General features: G+C 45.4%; 1 protein-coding gene across 1 annotated transcript in view; it reads left to right on the forward strand.

Moving 5' to 3' along the window:
- lrp1bb (low density lipoprotein receptor-related protein 1Bb) overlaps positions 1-19281 on the forward strand; it is a 393159-nt gene that overhangs the window by 247745 nt on the left and 126133 nt on the right. The window contains exons 22-24 of the mRNA XM_077217131.1: positions 745-945; positions 10388-10633; positions 12439-12636. Coding sequence (XP_077073246.1) covers positions 745-945; positions 10388-10633; positions 12439-12636 — 645 coding nt within the window. The remainder of the gene's footprint in view (positions 1-744; positions 946-10387; positions 10634-12438; positions 12637-19281) is intronic.

Here is a 19281-nt window from a genome sequence, read left to right on the forward strand (position 1 = left end):
ACATCAAAAAATATACATAATTCACCCACTATATTGCTAAATGTACCCAATTTTCCATATCAACAGAAAAATATACCGGGATATATATATATATATATATATAATATATAAACAGCAGTTAATGATATGCTAAAGCCCGGTAACTAGTTGACATGACTGGTTACAAGGTAGTTTGTGACGTAAGAAACTAGCGATTTCAAACCGCGTTTTTGAGTCTGTCTTTATTTCACTGCAGTTTTAAGGAGTAAATGGTGTTGGCTTATTAATTTGCACATGGTTTGTCTTAAAGCAAATAAACACCACAGACATTGCAATATTAAAAAACTTGAATTTCACCACAGGGGGTCTTTAAATGAAAAATGAATTTTTACAAATATATTAAAATAGAAAACATTTAACAACATTACTGATTTTACTGTATTTTTGAGCAAATAAATGCAGCCTTTGTGAGACTTCAAAACATAAAAGTATCTAACCAACCCCAAACCTTTGGAAAGTTAATGTACTGTATGTTTCATAATAAAATGTTTAAATAAGTTTTGCAGTTTTGATAAAATTAGTCTCTGTGGATTAAATGAGCTGACACTTGCTAAAAGCTTCTGTCTGTGTCTGACGTCACCACAGCTTGACGTTCCGCCACCTTTTCAAATTTACCCTGATTTATCTTCATGCTCACCTACAAACAACAATTTAAGGCTGACAGCTTGATTTATTAAGAGGTCTGACTGAATGTTGTGTCCCAAGGGAAGTGTATCAGCAAGAGCTGGGTGTGTGATGGTGACAACGACTGTGAAGACCACTCGGATGAAGACTCGTGTGAGTCCTCCATCTGTAAGCCCCCTACTCATCCCTGTGCGAATGATTCCAGCACCTGCCTGCCTCCCAGTAAGATCTGTGACGGGAGAAATGACTGCACTGACCATTCAGATGAGGGCCCTTTCTGTGGTGAGTGTGTTCAAAGCTTTGATTAGAGCCTCATCTGCTGTACTGTCCCAAGATTTGATAAAAAAAATATCATTTCAACTCTAAATTAGGATTGGATGAGGCATGTTTGAAGGCACCTGTGACTGGCAAATTATACATTAAAGCCTGTGTTGCTTGGCAACAGTAAATAGACTACAATTAGGATAATGACCTTTAAATCCATGTATTAGTATTTGTATTAAGTATTTATGGCAATTTATTATTATTATTATTATTATCATTAATATTATTATTAATTGCTTGGGTATTTGTTGAGCATAATTGATTTTATCACATTAGCAACAACAAAAAAACACTTTATGCGGAGCTTTACCATAATTTGTATGTTTACTACAGTTAAGATCCTCCTTTTACCCATGATAAAATCAAGTCAAGTCACCTTCATTTATAAAGCGATTTTAACAGTATGGATTGTTTTAAAGCAGCTTTACAGTGATAATAGAAATTACCGAAACAGATTGTTTAGGCTTTACCACAGCTCTAGGATAAAGTTATTGTCCAGCTAAAGTTAGTTTTGATTGATTCACTTCCGTTGCGAAGATCATTAGTCGTTAACTTAGGGGCCGCTAACACAACACCGTTCTTACAGACTCCGGCCGCCCATCCGCATAAAACAGTGCCTGGTGTCTCGAGAACGCACTCCCTGAAATAGGTTCGAAGGTGCAAACGATTATCCGTTATCTCTGCACAAACCTCAAAAACACAAACCCGCGGAAACGCAGACAGCGCGCACATACGTATAGCGTGTTCAGTTCAGTCGATAGGTTTGCGTGTTTGAATATATATGTGCACAGGCGTGTAGTCCTTCACAAATCAACCCTCAACGAACTACGTGTCTGGCCTTGAAAATGTATAATACAGAAAGTTTTGTTGCGTCTTCGTAGCTGTAACGTCCTGGAGAAAGCAGGCGAAGGCAAGGATCTATCTGCAAGGTTTTGATGAAATAACACATAGAACAAATAATAAAGAACTCCAGGGAGAAAGAAATAAAACCACGAGAAGGACCGAACTAGAAGCAACCATACATGTACAACAACTGACCAAGTAACAGTGAAACTCAAGGGCACTAAATACACAGGGGTAAACAAGCTTAACTAGATAATGGGGAAACAAGAGACACCTGGGGAGACAAAGCAACATGAAAAACTACATAGGACTACAAAACTTAGCAAAAGACAGGAAATGACAAAAGTACACATAAGACAAGTGGAACACAAGACAGGAATCATGACAGTAGCCATGCAAACCGGAATTGTCCTGACAACGTTTTATCTGTACAGAGGTAAAAGGAAGGGAAGGAGGCCTTCACAGGGGAAAGACTAGTTTATACTTAAGGACTGCGTTGTCGTCGTGTCCAGGCACTGGTCCTTCATCAGATCTGGATACGGCCTGGATCCGGTGGACTGCGGTAAACCTCTGGATAAACAGAGACTAATATTAGCGTAGACGCCATCCTTCTTATGATGTACCAAGTACATCTTGATTTAAAGGTCCCCTGACATGGGGTTATTTTATTATTTTATAATGTTTCCTGGGTTGCCCTTATAATGTTAGTATGTTTTTTAGATCAAAAATAGTCATAATTTAGAAATAAAAGGCATTTTTCCTAGCCTGATTTTAGCCTCTGATTTGAACACTCTGTTTGAAGGGGCGTGTCTGCTGTGGGATTCAGTGTAAACGCGGCCACTGCTGTGATTGGCTGACATGCGTGCATATGAAATAGCTACGTATTACATGTGAAATTCTCTCGAATACCTTTACTACTGCTATTATACGTTTTTACTAATACAGCTATCGAGATTAACGAATTGTGAGAAGTTTTTAAAGTATTTAGATCTATTCCCATCACATAAAATGTTGCTGTGATGAGCATTGAGCAAGCAGATGACAGTCTGTAGATCGCGAGACTGAAGATTTTATAATTGCAACGCAGTTTCTGCACTCTCTCTAATGCTTTCACCAATGCAAACACGATGATGTACATCCAGTAAGAGCTTTGTTGTGCAGTCACGGGCGTAATTGATTTCATAACCAGTTGTCCAGATAAACTCGCGCTGTGTGAAAAATTGTTCTTTGATTGAGTTCTGTAAATAATTTGTTCACAATTTAAATAAGATTATTTTTATCCTACTAAAAGAAACGATGTAAGGTGATATTTTAGTCACTGGCTTGACTTACTGATGCATTAACAGTATTGAATGAGAGAAAGACTACCTTTCTGAACCTTAACTTGAATTGTTGCTGGTAGCTCAATCGATTTATTTTCGATAAATCGAGGTCAGCTCTGTATTGGCCCAAGTTGAGGAAACAGTCGTCGGTGAAATGTTTGGACCATCCAAAACTTTGGGAAGTTGTATCGGCGCATTTCCAGAGAAAATAAAATGAACCCATTGTTTCTTCAGAGGCTCGGATGAAGGAACTAAAAAATACTTTTGTGTTCATTTGTACATCCGAACATTGATCAACTGCCATGCTTCGCTAGTTTTGCAAGCCATTATATCTCTCTATTCAACTTTTGTGCTTCGATCAGTCACACGCCATGATCTCTCGAGGATAAACTAAGATCGCGCGCGCGCGTTCGTACTTCCTAGCTCGTTTTCTCATGGGCGGGTCAAATTCTCTGGGCGGGCAAAGCAGAGAGGGGGGAGGTAACCTTTCCCCTATATGACCTCATATCAGACGATCAGCCCGTCTGAGATCTCATTTTCTCACAGGCAGAAAGATAGCCAAAACTCGGTTTACACCGACTGAAATTTCTAGACACGAGGGGACCAAAAACAGGCTAGGGGAACTAATATATTAATGTTAAAAAAACTCAGAAAGTGAAAATTTCATGTCAGGGGACCTTTAAGGGAAGTGTTCCCGGTTCCGGCTGATCTAAACTATCCAGCCTAACATTGAATTATAGAAGTCTTTAATGTGTTATTTGTATGCTAGGCCAAAGAGATGCGTTTTTAGTCTAGATTTGAACTGACAGAGTGTGTCTGCTTCCCGAACAATGTTAGGAAGATTGTTCCGAAGTTGTGGTGCTAAATTGGTAAAGGATCTACCGCCAGCAGTCAATTTTGATATTCTAGATATTATCAACAGGTAGGTCTGTGAATCTTTGGGTAGGCAGCGAATCGATTCGATTCACGATTCATAGGTTTTCGATTCGATTCAAGAACGATTCGATTCAATGCGATTCACATTAAAATTCGATGCGATTCGAATAATTCGATTCGATTCTTATTTTTTTATATGCATTCATAGGATTATTTATATGCTTCCCCCAATGAGTCTTAGTCAGGGTGTGAATTATACAGCTGCCTTCGGGGTCAGAGTGGGAACAAACCAAAAATAACTACATTTTGTCTAAGGGTGTCACGATCTCGATTTTAAATCGAAATCGATCGAAATTAATTCACAATCTCAAAAATCGAAATAAAAAATGGAATCGTCGATGCTGCCACGCCCCCATGTCGCGCCCGTGATGGAAAGTTCAGATCGTTTTACTGATTCTATTGTTCAATCTCGTTCATCAAAATTAACTAATCTTTTTTCTAGTCATTTCAGGGGCTTTAAATGTTATACTTTTAACAGGCAAATTCCCCGAACACATCCACCTACGCAATCTTGATCATATTCTGAATTAAGAAATCATTATGCAGTCAAAAATAATTTACAGGGAACATTAATAATTAATTGACCTTCCGAGTCTTTTGTTCATTTGTGGCGTGACAGAGGCAATGAACGGATCGTTCATGAACGACTCATCACGGCGCGGAAAAAAAAACACACGTGTTGAAAGGCTGTGAGTCCTCTAACTTATATTCTATGTCCGAGCCCGAACTTGGCCCCGACCCGGGCCGATATTTCCCGTCACTATCCTCGGGCCGGGCTCTTGATCTATAGACGTGCACTCCCAACGCAATAGATTGGGGCGCGGGACTAGATTTGATGGCAAAGTGCGAGCGCGGGCGGTAATGCAGTCACTCTGTGTGTGCGGGAGAGTAAAACGATTCGCGGGACTCCCGCAAACTAGAAATATCTATGAATAAAACATATAAAAACTAATACATTTTTATTTATTTGTTACAGAAAAGCAACAAGAACAACTAAAACAAAATAGAAACGATTTACAGGCCAGAGTTTCTATTCATAACATATTTGCAGCGTTGAGCGATTTAGCCAATCACAGACATATGTGTTGATTTCTTGAACGCAATGGCCAATCAGAAGCATTTAAGATAGGGATTCTCCTCACCCCTCAAAACCGACTTTTTGTTCAGTGCTGAATTCTGTAAGCTGGCAAATCCTCTAATTATAACAAAGTGTAGGCTATATATTGTGAAAGATTCATTGTGCAGTCAGCTTCATTGATAATAACAGAGATTGCGATGAACTGATGTCAGCTTTTTAGGAGCAACAGCAACCTGTGCTTAAATAAAAAAAAAGTAAAAATCGACCTTAGAATCGAAAATGTAATTGAATCGAGGATTTGGAGAATCGTGACACCCCTAATTTTGTCTATTGTTAACGTTAGTTCATGTTAGTTTTTAATGAATCTATTATTATAAAAAATATTTCCAAAGCCTATACATTAGCATTTGTAAAATGTAAAGCAAGATTTAAAAAGGCTTTAAAAGTATAGTTAGTTCATCATGCTAACTATTTTGTAGGAACACAACCTTAAAGTGTTCCTGGTACATTAAACATCCTTCCATTGTGAGACTAAAAATACAATGAACTTTCCCAACTAAACCTTAACTAACGTTTCCTCATGGAATAGATTGACATGGAATGTCAACATGGAATGAACATTTTCCTTGTGGTTCTGAAAGAAAACGCGCCGGGTGTCTACTTGTGCTATAGTAACGATTCCGAATGCAACTTTAATGGGCATCTGATTGATGGATAAACCACGCGCTCTTATTTCAGTGTAATTAATGTTGTAGTTATTTCATCAGTTCAGTTTAACGACATTAATGCCGAGTTCAGACTGCACGATTTTAACCCCGATTTTGGCTCGCCGACAGGTTTTGAGAAATCGCAGACAAATGCCCGAAATCACAGGCAAATCGGTGCTCGTTCACGCGAGTGACAATCACGCAGTGTGAATGAGCAAAGACGCGATCTGAGAGAATCGGCGACGAGTCACCGACGCCTGTGAGATATTTGGCATGCTAAATATCTGACCCTGTCGGCGATTCACAATCCTGCTCTGTGAAAAGTGTTCTGACTGAAAACTACATCGGCGATGACCGACAGCCAATGAGAGAGCAAGATACAGGACAGCATGTTCAGGGAGGAGTTATAGACCAGAATATCAGTATTTTAATAGATAGGCCTATATTTACATTTATATCAAACAGAAACAAAGCACAAACATTTGCATGACCAGCAGCAACAGCAGGACATTTGTAAAATTATTTATTTTCCCCCAAACTCTCTTTGCAAAACACAGTCCTGGCTCCCCTCGTCTTCCCAACCATTTGCTCCTGCATAAACTGTTTATTTTTCTCATTTTTGCTGCAAATCAGCGCACAGACAATTTGGATCGCAATCTTCTTGTAGGCTATCATTTTTAATTACAAATTCAGTGTCGCGCGAGAACTCCGGTCTCACGCACGCGCGATCTTCCGTTATTTCCTTATCACTTCTCGCGTTTGTTTGGTTGTGAAACGTAGTTTGCGGACCAGGGAGAAGTTGTCGGTCATGCAGTGTGAAACCTCCTGTCACAGATCCATCGTGCAGTGTGAACACACCAGCAACTGAATGTTACCCCAGATAGTCACGCAGTGTGAAAACAACAGTGACACAATTATTTTGAAAATCATGCAGTCTGAACTCGGCATAAGTTACATTTCATTCATCATTCATGATTAATCTGAAGCGTGTGCATTTTAGACACCTATTATTTCTCTTTTCATGTAATAAATGTGCACCCTTGAATGAGTGGGGTTTTACTTTAACTGCTCAGGACGGGTGTGACCCATTTCCGTAAAACTTCAGTATCTTATATTAAAGAAAATAACGGTGACGTTCCCATGCAACGAGCGCGTTGTTTCATAGTAGTGCCCGCGCAATGATATGGCAGCTTTATCAATGGCTTGCTTTCTCGATAGAGAGCTGTCATCTGCTCATGTGAACACCAATGGCTGTCCTGAGGAGAGCTCAAATATCGACTGCTCAAAAATCTGTAGATGAGAGCCTTATGGGACCGAGCGCGAGCGAAATCCAGTGAAAGATGGTAAAGAGTGCAGCGAGTATGTGAGAGCTGTGAGGACACGAAATGACGCCGCACAACGCCTCAATTCGCGCATGTAGTCATTTAATGTTTATTTTTTAAAGCACTGAATCGATATAGAATCGCAAATTATTCGATTCTTAGCATTTTAAATCGAATATTGACCGAAATAAACGATTCACGATTCGAAATACATGTTTCAAGATCCATGCATATGCATCGTCAGGATTTGTAATCGATGCATCGAGAAAACGAATGAATCGTTACACCCCTATCAACTGGCCGGAATTTTGAGATTGCAATAGACGTGAAGGAGTATAATGCGTTAAGAGCTCGCTCAAGTACTGGGGAGCTAAACCATTTAGTGCTTTGTAAGTAATCAGCAATATTTTAAAATGTATACGATGTATAATAGGGAGCCAATGCAGTGTTGACAGAACCGGGCTAATATGGTCATACTTCCTGGTTCTGGTAAGAACTCTTGCAGTTGCGTTTTGGACCAGCTGTAGTTTGTTTATTAAGCATGCAGTGCAACCACCCATAATAGCAATACAATAATCTAGTCTTGATGTCATGAACGCATGAACTAAGTATTCTGCATTTTTCATTGAGAGCATATGACATAATTAAGATATATTTTTAAGAAGAAAAAATGCAGTTTTAGAGATACTAGACTCGTGACTTTCAAATGAAAGATTGGTATCAAAGAGCACACCCAGGTTCCTAACCGACGACGAGGACTTGACAGAGCAGCCATCAAGTGTCAAACAGTATTCTTGGTTATTACGTGAGGAATATTTTTGTGCAATATTAAGAATCTCTGTTTTTTCAGAATTAAGTCGTAGGAAATTGCTAGTCATCCAGTTTTTTTTATATCTGCTATGCATTCTGTTAATTTTGTGAATTGGTAAGTTTCGTCAGGGCGTGAAGAAATATAAAGCTGAGTATCATGAGCATAACAGTGAAAACTAATGCCATGCTTCCTAATGATATCTCCTAAGGGTAGCATGTACAGAGTGAACAGCAACGGTCCTAGTACTGAGCCTTGTGGTACGCCATACTGAACTTTTGATCGATAAGACATCTCTTCATTTACTGCTACAAAATGATAGTGGTCAGATAAGAATGAATTAAACCATGCTAGTGCAATTCCACTAATGCAAACATAATTTTCGAATCTATTTAAAAGAATGTTGTTGTAGATAGTGTCAAATGGAGCACTAAGATCGAGTAACACTAATAGAGAGATACAACCACGATCAGATGATAAGAGCAAATCATTTGTGACTCTAATGAGAACTGTCTCAGTACTATGGTACGGTCTAAATCCTGATTGAAAATCCTCACAGATATCATTTCTTTCTAAAAAGGAACATAGTTGTGAAGATACTGCATTTTCTATTATCTTTGACAGAAAAGGTAGATTTGAGACACTGCTGTAAAGCATGGTGTGGGGGGATGGGGGGGGGGGGGGGGGTTACACGTTAGTATTAATATTTTTGGATTAGCTTTTCATTTTATACTTTCAGTTTTCCTTTTAAATCTAGTTTACATTTTATTCATTTTGTTATGTGATCTTGTTTATTATATTTGTTTTAATAGCTTTAATTAGTTTTTATTTCACTTTTAGCTTAAGTAATTTTAGAAGTTCTATATGTGGATACTATCGACTATTTTTAGAATGTGGATATATTTCTGGAAAAGAAAGACTGTACATTTTAAATGTGAATGTCTGCTAAAGTTAATTTTGTCCGTAGAAGTTACAGACATGGTCTAAAAGCCACAAAACTTAGATTTTTTTATTAATTCGACCTTTAATCAATGCAAGTGTCACAGTGCATATTTATCACTGGGTCCATAATGCTTGTGTTCACAGCCTTATTCATTGTACACCCCGTGACTAACGCTAATTGAAAACTGCTATGGTATTACGTGAGGTCTGGTGCATTCTGCAAGAAATGTTGCAAACCATGAAAAAAGGAAACTAACCAATGGTAATAAAATACCCGAGGAGTATAGATTTGGATTCATTCACTTGAGCAAATCAATATGTATTGTATTTACCTCTCCATGGGTAAAAATGTTTTGATAATGCTGTGCCTGCACAGTGTTTATGTCTCTCAGGGCTACTTGAATCTCTTTAAGTTGCATCCTTGAGTGAGTGCAATTGAAAGCCTGCACATGCTCTGTAAACTACAGACACAGGGAAAAATAAGTCCCGTCTGAATCAGAGCTAAACATGTGGATCTGTTTGCCTGTGAAGCCCTCACTGGGGAAAGTGTCTCCTGAGAGTCACCGATGTATAATTCTCTCAGAAATGCGACTAGACAAACATTTCAGTGACTTTCAGTGCATTGCCAGCACTCGCCCATGGGAGCCCACCGGTCATGTTCTGAGGACGATGTGTATTATCTGTCTGACTAGACCTGCTTTTGGTTTGGGCCTCTCATTGCCAATTAGATGGTGCCAATGGACCTTGAGTGGGTTGACTGACTCAGACCAGCGCAGCAGGACTCAATGCCATTTGTAACCTTTGGGAAGCAGCTATTCTTCACCTCCATATGGACTTCAGGGTCCCCTGTGAAGAAAATTCGATTCTCTCTTACGGCCACAGAGGGGATCATCATAATCAGTAGAGGCAAAGAGACCTTGGAAAGTGTCATTTTCAACAAGCTGTGTTTTCCGTCCCCTTTGTCTTTCTCTCTTAAAAAGGACCAGGTGCTTCTATGAAAGGAAAAGGCTTATCTATTAGAGATGAGAGACTAAGAGTACCGGTGTTTGTCTGATCCGTTCTGAAAAGAGATGATATATCCGAGACCCAGTTTGCATTTCTTTTAAACTGAAGAAAAAGGCATTTTCCACCTTGAATGAGTTTGGTTGGCCTTCATAGCATGTGGAGTCGGTCATAATTCAGACATGTGGTTTCTCGTTGTATCTGCCTCATGAATAATGTAATTACTTGGCATAATGGCCTAGTCAAGAAAGACACACCGAAACTTTTGAGGTGAAGAGCTATAAGCTTCTAGTCTTGTGCAAATGTTCAATCCAAACCAAACCTTCTATGTTTCAGTTCACACCTTGAATCTCATATGCCAGCAAACATGGCTTCATATCACCAGCTTTTCAAATTTAATCTCTTTTTGCCCTCACTCTTTCTGTTCTTGTCTGTTCCAGAGAAATGTTTGCAAGGTAATGGGGGTTGCAGTCACCAGTGTGCAGTGATCCCCAGCAAAGGGGTGGTGTGTTCATGTCCCGCCGGACTCCATCTAGGCTCTGACAACCGAACATGCGAGACAGTGGACTATTGCTCTGCTCACCTAAAGTGTAGTCAGATATGCGAACAGCATAAGACCACTGTCAAGTGCTCCTGTTATCCCGGCTGGAGTCTTGATCCAGATGGAGAGAGCTGCCACAGCACAGGTATTTAAATTCCTGAGACTTACAGGTTACCATAGAAATGTGGTAAGGGATTCAAAAGTCCCCCAAATATATACAGTTATATATATATATATATATATATATATATATAGTATATATTAGGGCTTGCACAGACTAGTCGACTTAAATGCTCTGCCATGACGCTTTAAGCTTGACGTCGACTAGTCGCTTGTCATGGGCTATAGAGGGTGCAACAGAAAATAAATCTTTGATGTCAAAATGTTAAAATGACAAATAAATACACTCAGAGAGCGCTCCACAAGACATGTTTGATTATACCATTTTGATGCTGAAAATTGATCGGGAGAATGCACATTTAAAAAATATTATTGTACACGTAAATTAATCGCCGTTCTAAACGAATGCGCTGCTGCATTGTAACGCACACACATAGCTCGCACTTCACGTGCAGATCGCACGTGCACAATCATTCAGTAGCACAGAAATGTATTGTCAAAACTGTTCTGTGATAAAAGTTCTAGCATATATTTCTTAGTAACTAAAACCCACAGCTTCACTATTAGTAGAGAGACGCTGCCAAGTAGAATTAATTATCACACAATCACTCTTCTCACTTATGCATTCATATAGGCTAAATGTAATATTTTCGGTGCTACTTTTTTGGAATCTTATTTAGAATGAGCAGAAATCTGTGCATAGCTGTGCACAAGGCAACCCGTGTTCGAGTCTCAGCTTGATGTTCAGGCTTATTTGTTCATTAATGACGTCACCAGCGACTAGTCGACGTCGACTCTACTTCTGAAGTCTGAAGTCCCCTAATCTATCTGAAGTCGTTCAACCCCTAATCTATATACATTTTTCAAATACAATCTTCCAAAAACTGATGGTGTTGTGTAAGGAACAGACTGACATTTGAGTATCACAAGATAGTAGCAGTATTGATATAGACTAATTATGATTCTCAGTGAAATAACTGCATTGTGCATATATGTCTGCCCGTAGTGGATCTGTCCACGGTACACAGCAATAAGAGCAACAGTAATACAATGACAGTGGGATACACAGACAGGAGCTTCCCATTGAGAAGCTAATGTCTTTATAGCAGCATGCCTGCCAAATGCTTTTAAATTGTCTCAGGGAATCTGAATTTAGGTCATTAGTCAAAATATGACAACAAGCATCTGTGTGGTATTTTATGGACTTAGTGACATGTATAGCTCTTGAGAGTAAGTTCTTGTTCTAGTAGACACCCACATTTATAGCTCTCAGCAGGCATCTCCAATAGAAAAGATTTTTTTTTTCTTAGTTTTCTCTTCTCTTCTCTTCTCTTCTCCTTTTTTTTTTTTTTGGTAGGGGTGATGTTGCCTAGTAGATACAGAGCTGGACTGGAAACTTTTTTTAATAATTCAACATAAATTATATATGATAATATGATATCTATATAGGGCTAATAATTATAAACAAGGCCTTTGTTTGTATATATATATATATATATATATATATATATATATATATATATATATATATACCTCAAAAGACCTGAATCTTTTAAGACCCATTTCACCTGCTGCACTTTTTTATCCACATATGAGGGTTTCATTTTTGTTTTTAAAGACCACTCAAGTGTAAAACACCATTATTCTAAGGTTTCTCTAGAATAACTGTTCTTGTAAATGTCTTTGATTAAAAATATCAGCTACAAGACTAATTAGTTGTTCTGCATAGAAAAATGTGTATGGCTGACACTTCAACACAAAGCGTAATGCTCTTGTAACCTCTAATGCACAGGTGTGGTGTGTTAATAATCAATTTGTTTCTTCTCCAAGATCCCTTTGAGGCTTTTGTTATCTTCTCTATCCGGCATGAGATCAGACGAATCGACCTTCATAAACGTGACTACAGCCTGCTCGTGCCCGGCCTACGGAACACCATCGCTCTCGACTTCCACTTCAACCGCAGTTTGCTTTACTGGACCGACGTGGTGGAGGATAAGATCTATCGGGGAAAGCTCTCAGAGACTGGAGGTAATGAACACCCAAATTGATGTCCCATTCCCTCTCGGCCTTTGTTTAACCTAAGCTTTAGTTTGAGCAGATATTCTGTTTCCCAATTCCTAGTACGCAGATCACGTCCCCAGAATAGTAACGCAATACAGTATGCATTGTACGTACAATGGCTCTTTGAATGAAGCAGAAAACCTCTGAATACCCTTGTATTGTTTTGAAGACTATTTTGAAGCTGCATTAAGCACACATCAGAGTCTCTCTCTCAGAGGAGCAGGCCCCCAGTGCAGCTATTGCACTCTCCTTTTGTTAGAATTTCATAAAGCTCTCCACAGCTGAGAATAATTGCAAACAACTATATTATAGATGGCTGAAAAAAAATTGTTTACTACTAAGGTAGAACTTTCTGTAATGCCAGTGCTTTCTTTTCCTGAGTTTTTATTTATTTTCAGAAACCCTGTCAAAAAGACTAGCAAATGTAGCCTTTTGGATGCTGATTGGGATGTTGGTATGCTGGTGTCCAGAGCAGGTTTCTTAAAGGAAGAGTTCACCCAAAAATAAAAATATTTTGAAGAAAGGTTAACTTTCAGTCTATGGAAAAACGTCTACGGTTACGTATGTAACCCTCGTTCCCTGAGTAGGGAACGGAGACGTTACGTCGGATGACGACGAATGGGGTTTCGCTTAGAAAGCCTATCAACTTCGAGTATTACAAAACGAGCCAATGGCAAGGAAATGCCATGGGTCTGCGGAATTTGCATGGCGTAACTCGGCCCCACCTCGTGGGTATAAAAGGAGGAAGCCGGCAGCAAGCAGATATGTTTCTTCGCTGAGGAGCCAAGACTGAGCTCAGGCGATCCCCGCGGTACAGCGGAAAGTGGCAGGCAGACGTAACGTCTCCGTTCCCTACTCAGGGAACGAGGGTTACATACGTAACCGTAGACGTTCCCTTTCGTTGTCACTCCGAGTTACGTCGGATGACGACGAATGGGGTTACCAGTCTAATCACGCCACCTTCTCAGCTGTCTTCCAGTGCCCTGCGTAAATCGAGATCCCTGTCAGCCTGGACAAAGGACTCCATATAACACAGGAATACCAAGGTACACTGGGAAGCATATCCCAAGCTTAGGGGAAGTATGCAATTAATGCCAGCCCGGAGGGGGGGGGGGGGACTTAGAGAATACACATATGACCCGAAGGAAGCATATGGAAAACACTGGGGTGTCCAGCCGCAGGTGGAATATTTCAACCCCAGGGGTGGCAAGGTGGCTTGCCAAGGGAAAGACACACGCTCAGAGTGGCTTACAGTGGAAATACACATGTGGGGGTCGCTCAGAGGAGGGACCATGCACACGGGAGGCACCTAGCCGACGCACAGGCAATAGACACTGGCGCCGACGTCAGGAGTGCTGGAGGAGCTCAGGGCTTTCGGAGAAGCTCACCTGAGGAAAATATCGCACGTATCCAGTCCGTGGAGTGGAATGGCGAGCAAGCGAAGACACCTGAGCGGGTCCGGTACTAGCTGGTTGAAGCGAGTACACGAGAGGACACAGGCTCCACTCGGAGATTATAGAATCTGGTGAATGTGTTAGGTGTCGCCCAGCCTGCAGCTCTGCAGATGTCTGTTAGCGAGGCGCCATGCGCTAGAGCCCAAGAGGACGCCACACTCCGGGTGGAGTGGGCAGTCACACCAAGGGGGCACGGTCGACCTTGCTGCTGGTAAGCCAAAGCAATGGTGTCCACTATCCAGTGAGACAACCTTTGCTTGGAGAGAGCCTTTCCCTTCAGCTTCCCACCATAACAGACAAAGAGCTGGTCTGAGGTCCTGAAACACTGCGTTCTGTCTACATAGGCGCGGAGAGCGCGTACTGGACAGAGCAGTGCCAAGGCTGGGTCTGCCTCCTCCGAGGGCAGCGCTTGCAGGTTCACCACCTGGTCCCGAAAGGGATTGGTAGGAACCTTGGGCACATATCCAGGCCGGGGTCTCAGGATCACGTGAGAGGAAGCCGGCCCAAATTCCAGGCACGCTTCGTCAACGGAGAATGCGTGCAGGTCCCCAACCCTCTTGATGGAGGCCAGTGCAACCAGGAGCGCTGTCTTCATAGACAGGAACTTAAGCTCGACTGATTGCAGGGGCTCAAAGGGAGCACTCTTCAGGGCAGTTAGAACCACTGAGAGGCCCCAAGAGGGAACAAGAGGAGGACGAGGAGGATTTAGTCTCCTCGCTCCTCTCAGGAACCTGATGACCAGGTCGTGCTTCCCCACCGACTTACCTTCGATGAGGTCATGATGTGCGGCAATGGCGGCAACATAGACCTTCAGGGTGGAGGGAGACAGCCTTCGCTCCAGCCCCTGTTGAAGGAAGGAAAGCAAAACACTGATCGAGCATCTCCGGGGGTCTTCTCGGTGAGAAGAGCACCAGTTGACGAAGAGGTTCCACTTCAACGCATAGACGTGTCTCGTGGACGACGCTCTAGCGGAAGTGATGGTAGCCACCACCGCTGGTGGTAGGGTACTCAAACCTGCCTCGTCCCATCCAGGAGCCACACGTGGAGGTTCCAAAGATCGGGACGAGGGTGCCATAGGGTGCCCCGTCCCTGAGAAAGAAGGTTCTTCCTCAGAGGGATCGGCCAGGGAGGTGCTGTCGCGAGGAGTACTAGTTCGGGGAACCAGGTCCGGTTGGGCCAGTAAGGGGCAACCAGAATGACCTGCTCCTCGTCCTCCCTGACCTTGCGCAAAGTGTGCGTGTAGCAATGGTCAGGGAAGAAGGAGGCGGGAACCGGCGAACAATCAAAATAAACTTTATTTAAAATAAAACAAACAAACTAAAATACCGCCAGCAGCCCCTCGCGGACGACTGCTGGCTACCGAAAATAAACATAACGGCCAGCAGCCCCTCGCGGACGACTGCTGGCTAACATAAAACACAAAAACCAAAACTCAACTAAAACACAGGCCTGTTCCTCTCTCGATCATCAACGTCGTCGCTCCTCCTTTATGCTTCCGCTCCTCCGTGAGAGATGCGAGACCGGTGTGCTCACAGGTGTTGCTCATTATCAATCGCACCACCGGCCTCGCGCCGTTCTCTCACGTCCCTCGGCCGTCCTGTTCGCCACATACCCCCATCGCCCCTCACAGGCCGGGGGGTACCCACGAGCCTGTGCCTACTCCCCCCCCGGCGGCGGCGATCCCTGGGGGGTATGGACCGACAAGCCGAGGGAAATGGAGACGGAAGCATGAGGAGCGACAGATCGAGAGAGGGGAGAGAGAAAAAAAAAAAAAAATGGTCCGGTTCCCACAACGCGCTGCCATCTGGTCCCCCACCAGCTGGGCGATCTCCTCCGCGGTGCCTGGCGGTGACGCTGGATGGCCCTCGGTGGACGGCTCGACGCTCCTCCGCCGCCCGGTGGACGGCGACGGCTCCTCGGGTGCCTTGGGCAGACGGCAGGAGTCCCCCGCTCCCTGCACCTCCCCTTCTCTGGTGGACGGCAGCAGGCTCCGGCCCACGGCGAGCGGCGGCGACTCCTCCTCTCCCTCCCGGATGGCAGCCGCCCCTCCAATACACAGGCGGCCGGCAGCGAGCTCGACCGTCCAACCGGCAACTCTCTCCAGCGCACCGCCTCGAGCGTCCATGGCCGCGAGTCCCCCGCTCCCTGCTCCTCCCCTTATGGCGGATGGCAGCAGGCTCCGGCCCACGGCGAGCGGCGGCGACTCGCGCACCATGCTCGATGACACCGCGGATTCCCCACAGCGGCGAGGACTCTCTGACAGCGCGTTCCTCCCTCTTCCCGGGTTTCGGCACCAGTGTAGCAATGGTCAGGGAAGAAGGAGGCGGGAACCGGCGAACAATCAAAATAAACTTTATTTAAAATAAAACAAACAAACTAAAATACCGCCAGCAGCCCCTCGCGGACGACTGCTGGCTACCGAAAATAAACATAACGGCCAGCAGCCCCTCGCGGACGACTGCTGGCTAACATAAAACACAAAAACCAAAACTCAACTAAAACACAGGCCTGTTCCTCTCTCGATCATCAACGTCGTCGCTCCTCCTTTATGCTTCCGCTCCTCCGTGAGAGATGCGAGACCGGTGTGCTCACAGGTGTTGCTCATTATCAATCGCACCACGGCCTCGCGCCGTTCTCTCACGTCCCTCGGCCGTCCTGTTCGCCACAGTGCGCAAGAAGGCTCACTGGGGGAAACGCATACTTGCGGCCCTGCGGCCAGCTGTGCGCCAGAGCATCCGTGCCGAGCGTGCCCTCGGTCAGGGAATAGAACTGGGCGCAATGGGTCGAGTCGCGAGAGGCAAACAGATCTATCTGCGCGTCCCCGAACTGGTCCCAAATCAGCTGAACCGACTGGGGATGGAGTCGCCATTCTCCAGGGAGGGGCTGAAGCCGTGAGAGCTCGTCGGCTGCACAGTTCAGCGCTCCGGGAATGAAGATGGCTCGAAGCGACCTCAGATGCTTCTGACTCCATAGGAGGAGGTGGCGAGCGAGTTGTGACATACGGCGGGAGCGTAGACCACCTTGATGGTTGATGTACGCCACAGTGGCGGTATTGTCTGAACGGACTAGTACGTGTTGACCCCTGAGCAACGCCCGGAAGCGGTGCAGGGCAAGGCGTACTGCCAACAACTCGAGGCAATTGACATGCCACAGCCGCTGGGGTCCTGTTCAGGAGCCCGCAGCAGCATGTCCATTGCACATGGCGCCCCAGCCCGTGGTGGAGGCATCTGTTGAGACAACAACATGCCGGGAAGCTCGTGCCAGGGGGACACCGGCCCTGAGAAAACCGAGGTTCGCCCACGGGGTGAAGAACTGACGGCAGGTCGGAGTAACTGGTACTCGGAACGTGCCGTGTTGCCATGCCCACCTCGGGACTCGGTCGCGAAGCCAAAGCTGAAGCGGTCTCATATGAAGCAATCCGAGCGGCGTGACCGCGGCTGCAGATGCCATATGCCCCAGGAGCCTCTGAAAAAGTTTCAGTGGAACCGCACTCTTGCCCTCGAATTGTCTTAGGCAAGTCAGCAGTGACTGCGCGTGCTCGCTCGTAAGCTGCGCGGACATGGCGACCGAGTCGATGTCCATACCGAGAAAAAAGATCCTCTGCACGGGGCAAAGTTTGCTCTTCTCCCAGTTGACCCGAAGGCCCAGACGGGCTAGGTGCCGAAGCACTAGGTCCCTGTGTTCGCAAACCTGATCTCGAGAGTGAGCTAGGATCAGCCAGTCGTCGATATAACTCAGGATGCGAACCCCTTGTTCTCGAAGGGGAACAAGGGCCGCCTCGACGACCTTCGTGAAGATGCGAGGAGACAGGGCTAGCCCGAAAGGGAGAACCGCGTACTGGTATGCCTGCCCCTCGAAAGCAAACCGGAGGAACGGTCTGTGTCGAGGAAGAATGGAGACATGAAAGTAGGCGTCCTTCAGGTCGATCGCTGCAAACCAATCCTGGGGCCGTATGCATTCGAAAACGCGTTTGGCGGTGAGCATCTTGAACGGCATCCGGTGAAGGGAGCGGTTCAGCACGCGCAAGTCCAGGATTGGCCGTAACCCACCGGTTTTCTTGGGGACAATGAAGTAGGGGCTGTAGAAGCCGGACCTCATCTCGGCTGGAGGGACAGTCTCGATTGCACCCTTCGCCAGCAGGGTGGCAATCTCTGCTCTCATGATAGGGGCATTGCCACCGACCAAAGTGGAGCGGACTCCCCTGAAGCGGGGAGGAGACCGTGCGAACTGAATCGCATAGCCGAGCCTGACGGTACGCGCGATCCAGTGGGACAGACGGGGAAGCTCTAGCCAGGCTCCCAGGAACTGAACCAACGGGATCATGCGAGCCACAGGCGTCCCCCCGGAGGGGCAGCGAAGCGGAGTAACTGGCCCAGATGTGGACGACCAGGCTGGTCGTCCCGCGGGGGCCTGCTCTGCCAGGGGTCTGGCGACAGAGGGGGACAGGGGCGAAGCGGTCCGTGGACGGCACGCCGTGTCAACCGCCTCTGGGACAGAGGGGGGCGAGGAGAGCACGGCTTGTGGGCGGCGCTCTGTGTCGCCCGAGAACTCTGTGAGCTCAGGGAAGAGGGGATTGTTTCTGACTTTAACCACATTAGGGTGCTGCCCACCCGTGGGTGAGCAGCGGGGAGTGGAGAACAAAAGATTCTCCCCCGGCCCTCCACGGGGGGGAGGAGTGCTCCTGCTACCACCTCCTGCGAAACAACCATCATCCCTGAGCAGCCCGTCTCAGGAGCGCCGCTTGGCCCGGCGTTTAGCGGGGGGCGGGGCAGGAGAGGGCTGCGGCGCCTTCTTACGGCTTCCTCCGCGACCGGCCCTGGGTGGAGGCTGCTGCGTGGTCCGGGCGGGAGGGGCGGGAGCCGCAGGAGGGCGCCCTCGGCGGGAAACAGGTCGAGGCATCTGCCCGGCCGGCAAGGTGGAGGCAGCAGCGGGCCGGCGGGGCAGAATGTGTCTGATGGCCTCGGTCTGTTTCTGGGCAGTTGAAAACTGTTGGGCAAAGTCTTCAACTGCACCGCCGAAGAGGCCGGCCTGGGACAAGGGGGCGTTAAGCAGACGGGTCCGCTCAGCGTCCCGCATGTCAGCCAGGTTCAGCCACAGATGTCGCTCCTGGACCACAGCTGTGGACATCACCAAACCCAGGGAGCGCGCGGTAACCTTC

The sequence above is a fragment of the Siphateles boraxobius genome, unplaced genomic scaffold (assembly GCF_051911475.1).
Source record: "Siphateles boraxobius isolate OS27281-9 unplaced genomic scaffold, OSU_SipBor_1 7, whole genome shotgun sequence".
Lineage (NCBI taxonomy): Eukaryota > Metazoa > Chordata > Actinopteri > Cypriniformes > Leuciscidae > Siphateles > Siphateles boraxobius.